Source organism: Nerophis ophidion, linkage group LG01 (assembly GCF_033978795.1).
Source record: "Nerophis ophidion isolate RoL-2023_Sa linkage group LG01, RoL_Noph_v1.0, whole genome shotgun sequence".
NCBI classification, from domain to species: domain Eukaryota; kingdom Metazoa; phylum Chordata; class Actinopteri; order Syngnathiformes; family Syngnathidae; genus Nerophis; species Nerophis ophidion.
In genome coordinates this window covers 39,230,235-39,236,234 of record NC_084611.1, presented here as the reverse complement: position 1 = coordinate 39,236,234, position 6,000 = coordinate 39,230,235, and the positions used below count along the sequence as shown (strand labels likewise).

The 6,000-nt window shown below is 39.8% G+C and overlaps 1 protein-coding gene across 2 annotated transcripts in view; it reads right to left on the bottom strand.

Moving 5' to 3' along the window:
* The window catches only part of kntc1 (kinetochore associated 1), a 119,975-nt gene that overhangs the window by 41,816 nt on the left and 72,159 nt on the right, over positions 1 to 6,000 (bottom strand). For both annotated transcript variants that reach the window (XM_061902424.1, XM_061902416.1), the window contains exons 40-43: positions 3,433 to 3,539; positions 3,114 to 3,342; positions 738 to 827; positions 493 to 658 (exon numbers count right to left, since the gene is read on the bottom strand). In XM_061902424.1, the coding sequence (XP_061758408.1) occupies positions 493 to 658; positions 738 to 827; positions 3,114 to 3,342; positions 3,433 to 3,539 (592 nt within the window). The remainder of the gene's footprint in view (positions 1 to 492; positions 659 to 737; positions 828 to 3,113; positions 3,343 to 3,432; positions 3,540 to 6,000) is intronic.

Here is a 6,000-nt window from a genome sequence, read left to right as displayed (position 1 = left end):
AACCAGCACCCATCAGGAGCAAGGGTGAAATGTCTTCCTCAGGACACAACGGACGTGACGAGGTTGGTACTAGGTGGGGATTGAACCAGGGACCCTCGGGTTGCGCACGGCCACTCTTCCACTGCGCCACACCTGTGATGAGGGGGCGACTCTTCCAGGGTGTACCCCGCCTTCCGCCCGATTGTAGCTGACATAGGTACCAGCGCACCCCGCGACCCCAAAGGGAATAAGCGGTAGAAAATGGATGGATGGATATATATATATATATATATATAATTTATTTGTTTTGTTATTGTGAAAAATATAGACAATTGTCAAACATATGTGTTCTGTTAACTAATGGTAACATAAGCTAGCCGGTGGGGGTGACATTATATTTTTTTCCTTTCAAAGAAAAAGTAACTGAGGAATTTGCCAAAGGTACAGTCATAAAACAGATCCGGAAAATGAAAACACAATGTCTTAATAAAAAAAATATAAGGATCAACTCACAGATGATCTTCCAGTAGTGTTTGATCTGCATGAGCAAGTGAAAAGGCAGCCTGACATTGTGGAGGGGGCTGGGCTGCAGATTGTTCTCCAGGAAATATGTCTGTTCCACGTCCGTTGGGGGAGACCTTCGCTTGTAGGATTTCAAGTGCTGAAGGAGGCCCATTGCCTGTGAAAAAGAAGACAGCTGCATAATACAAAACAAAGACTGTGTTGATATTATATGTTTAAAGTATTCTTGTTTTTACCTGATTGACAGGCAAACCTGGCACATTTTCATCTGCAACCTGGAGGATCTTTAACACCACCTCGATCCTTTCATAGTTGTAAGGACTGACCTGCACGAGGAAGGCATTGAAAGTCAGCTGATTATCCAAGTAACAATCCAATTTATACAGTAAGTTTGGTACTCCGAGCAGAGGTCTGCTTTGCACACTCTTGGCATTCTCTCGATGGGCTTTAAGCACACTTGTGAATTGAAAACCATTTCAGGCGAATACCTTTTGAAGCTCATCGAGAGAATGCCATAAGTGTGCGAAAAAGTAATCAGAGCAAAGGGTGGCTATTTTGAAGAAACGAGAATATACAACATGTTTTCAGTTATTTCACCTTTTTTTGTTAAGTACATAACTCCACATAACAAAAAAAGGTGAAATAACTGAAAACATGTTTTATATTCTCGTTCCTTCAAAATAGCCACCTTTTGCTCTGATTACTTTTTATATCAATAGTTTTGATGCTTTCAGGGACAAACAATGTAGAAAGTCATGAAAATAAAGAAAATGCATTGAATGAGGTGTGTCCAATCTTTTAGCCTGTACTGTACAACAGCAGAACATTAAGCATCAGAAAGGAGGACAAAAACGGCTATGTTAGCTAAAGTGCTAACATCACACTCACTTTTGAACAGCAACGTTATGCTCGGTTATTTGTCTGAGAAAACCAAAATCATTAAACTAACAGCTTCTCTGCCTGTAGCAGCCCTTTATTTCAAGGTCTGTAACCAAGCCTTTTTCTATTCATTTATTTTTTTTTTACAAAATTATCTTCCATGATGTGGTGGGTGTAAAGACGATACGTGCTCATCTAGTTAGGTGCGGCAGAGCTGGTATCAAATCCAAAAAGAGGAGGTTCTCTTATTGTTTTGACAAGCCACGATTTGAGCTCTTTTGTCAAAAGTGAAGCTACCAAGGGAGGGAATGATAGGTTTTTCTGACGTTGCCCCGGTGTTGCAGTGAAACATTTTACTGCATTAAAGGCCTACTGAAACCCACTACTACCGACCACGCAGTCTGATAGTTTATATATCAATGATGAAATCTTAACATTGCAACACATGCCAATACGGCTGGGTTAGTTTACTAAATTGCAATTTTAAATTTTGCACCGAAGTATCCTGCTGAAACATCTCTGTATGATGACGCGTGCGCGTGACGTCACGCATTGTAGAGAACATTTTGTTCCAGCACCTTTCCCAGCTATAAGTCGTCTGTTTTCATCGCATAATTCCACAGTATTCTGGACTTCTGTGTTGCTGAATCTTTTGCAATTTGTTCAATGAATAATGGAGATGTCAAAGAAGAAAGCTGTAGGCCGGAAGCGGTGTATTGCGGCCGCCTTTAGCAACACAAACCCAGCCGGTGTTTCATTGTTTACATTTCCGAAAGATGACGGTGAAGCTTTACTATGGAACAGAGCGGTCAAGCGAACTCTGTTGGATTGGACCACACACACAAAGTAGTGAAGTGAAGTATATTTATATAGCGCTTTTCTCTAGTGACTCAAAGCGCTTTACATAGTGAAACCCGATATCTAAGTTACATTTAAACCAGTGTGGGTGGCACTGGGAGCAGGTGGGTAAAGTGTCTTGCCCAAGGACACAACGGCAGTGACTAGGATGGCGGAAGTACAGTGTATTATGCAGCGATCATTTCGAAAGATGGTGTTTCGAAGAGGGTCACTTGCAAAGGGCAAAGATGGGCATCGCCACCACCCGCCGACTGGTGCTGAAGAAAGGTGCGAGGCCGACCTTCAGGTTGTACAGGTACGACCATATAATCTCACTAAAACACTAGTAACACAATAAGCAGATAAGGGATTTTCCAGAAATATCCGAGTAAATTTGTCTAATAACATCGGAATCGCTCCCATTGTATAGTCTTTTTTTTTTTTTTTGCTAGTCCTTCAGTCTCACTTTCCTCATCCACAAATCTTTCATCCTTGTTCAAATTAATGGGGAAATCATTGCTTTCTCGGTCCGAATCGCTCTCGCTACTGGTGGCAATGATTGTAAACAATGTTCAGATGTGAGGAGCTACACAGCCCGTGACGTCATGCGCATATCGTCTACTACTTCCGGTACAGGCAAGGCTTTTTTATCAGCACCAAAAGTTGCGAGCTTTATCGTCGATGTTCTCTACTAAATCCTTTCAGCAAAAATATGTCAATATCGCGAAATGATCAAGAATGACACATAGAATGGACCTGCTATCCCCGTTTAAATAAGAAAATCTCATTTCAGTAGGCCTTTAAAAAGAAAATGTTTAATTGATAGGAACATTTTAGTATTTTTAGGAATTTCAAGCATCCGGAGGAACCCTGTCCCTGTTGAGATAACCACACACCTTGAAAATGGCAGCAGAAAGATTGGTTAAGAGCTCGCTGGAATGATGCAGCTTGGGGATGATCTGCAGAACACGCTCTAGCGCGTCCGCATGGCACAGGGGCTTGGCGTCCGGTTGGCCAATAGTACCCAGCTCCTCTTCACACTCCTCTTCATCCTCCTCTCCTCGGAGCAGTAGCACGGTGGTGATGTACTGGTTGATGACGGTGTCTTGGTCCAGACCGAATGTGCTTCAGACGATTTACAGGACAAGAGTTGTGACACAGTAGAGAAATGCCAAAGCAGAAGAAGGAGGAGTCAGAAGTTGACTTTTTTTTTACCTGCAGTAGTCAAGGATGATATCTGGAGTGATCCTCTTGTTTTTCACCAGAATGGGGATCACGATGCTCAAGTCAGACCACTCGCGAAACACAGGCTGGATGGAGATCTGGGACACAAAAAAAAACACATGACAGCAAAGATATATTAAATTCCAAAAACATGCATATGGGGATAGGTTGACTGGCAACACTAAATGGTCCCTAGTGTGTGAATTTAAGTGTGAATGTTGTCTGTCTATCTGTCTGTGTTGGCCCTGCGATGACTTGGTGACTTATCGAGGGTGTACACCGCCTTCCGCCCGAATGCAGCTGAGATAGGCTCCAGCGACCCCCCGCAACCCCCTACGGGATAAGCGGTAGAAAATGGATGGATGGATATATTGCTGGGATCATTTTAATGAATTAACAGCTGTGGCTGTAGGACAGTGTCCCCAGAATATTTTTTTGTAAAAAAAAAATAAATAAAAAAAATTTAAAAAAAAAATTTTTTTTATTAAATCAACATAAAAACACAATATACACTTACAATTAGTGCAAAATCCACAAAACCTCCCTTTTTCATGACAAAAACGTCCCTTTTTTATGACAAAGAAGAAGAAGAAGAAAAAAAAATAGCTGTATTTTAAGTGTGACTGAGTGGTTGTCCGATAATGGCTTTTTTGCAGATATCCGATATTCCGATATTGTCCAACTCTTCATTACCGATTCCGATATCAACAGATACCGATATATACAGTCGTGGAATTAAGATATTATTATGCCTAATTTTGATGTGATGCCCCGCTGCAGGCATTAAACAATGTAACAAGGGTTTCCAAAATAAATCAACTCAAGTTATGGAAAAAAATTGTAGCGTCCCTGAGTTAGTGCTGCAAGGTATTCTGGGTATTTGTTCTGTTGTGTTACGGTGCAGATGTTCTCCCGAAATGTGTTTGTCATTCTAATTTTGCAACCGATACGGATAATTTCCGATATTATATTTTTATATTTTAAAGCATTTTTCGGCCGATAATATCGTCAGTCCAATATTATTGGACAACCCTAATTATCAGTGCTCTTTAATTCTCTTTGTTGCTATTACAACATTGGTTCTGTTGCTACTGAGTTGTGCAATATACTGTACATTTTGGACCATAATCCGATACTTTTTTTCCTATGCGTTGAACCCTGCGGCTTATAAAATGGTGCGGCCAATTTATGGATTTTCCTGCGGTGACGGCCAGAATGCAAAAAAAAACAAACATACAAAGACACTGAAATGGTGTATTATTGTTTGTGCTTTGGCGGCATCTTTTGGACAAGTTTGCTCATTGCACGTGCTGCAAGGTGAACGTCTACAGCAGATGTACCCAAACTTTTTGACTCGGGGTCGCATTGGGTTAAAACAATTTGCCAGGGGTGTGTGTATGTGTGTGTGTATATATATATATATATATATATATATATATATGTATATATATATATATATATATGTATATATATATATATATATATATATATATATATATGTATATATATATATATATATATATATATATATATATATATATATATATATATATATGTATATATATATATATATATATATATATATATATATATATATATATATATATATATATATATATATATATACATATACATATATATATATATATATATATATATATATATATATATTGGGGCAAAAAAGTATTTAGTCGGCCACCGATGCAAGTGCTCCCACTTAAAAAGATGACAGAGGTCTGAAATTTTCATCATAGGTACACTTCAACTGTGGGAGACAGAATGTGAAAAAAAAATTCCAGGAATTCACATTGTAGGAATTTTAAAGAATTTATTTGTAAATTAAGGTAGAAAATAAGTATTTGGTCACTTTAAACAAGGAAGATCTCTGGCTCTCTTCTGTCCTCCACTCGTTACCTGTATTAATGGCACTTGTTTGAACTTGTTATCTGTATAAAAGACACCTGTCCACAGCCTCAAACAGTCAGACTCCAAACTCCACTATGGCCAAGACCAAAGAGCTGTCGAAGGACACCAGGAAAAGAATTGTAGACCTGCACCAGACTGGGAAGAGTAAATCTACAATAGGCAAGCAGATTGCTGTGAAAAAATCAACTGTGAGCAATTATCAGAAAATGGAAGATATACAAGATCACTGAGAATCTCCCTCGATATGGGGCTCCACGCAAGATCTCATCCCGTGGGGTCAAAATGATCATGAAACGGTGAGCAAAAATCCCAGAACCACACGGGGGGACCTATTGAATGACCTGCAGAGGGCTGGGACCAAAGTAACAAAGGTTACCATCAGTAACACACTACGCCGATAGGGAATCAAATCCTACAGTGCCAGATGTGTCCCCCTGCTTAAGCCAGTGCATGTCCAGGCCCATCTGAAGTTTGCCAGAGAGCACATGGGAGAATGTCATGTGGTCAGATGAAACCAAAATAGAACTTTTTGGTATAAACTCAACTCATCGTGTTTGGAGGAAGAAGAATACTGAGTTTCATCCCAAGAACACCACACCTACTGTGAAGCATGGAGGTGGAAACATCATGCTT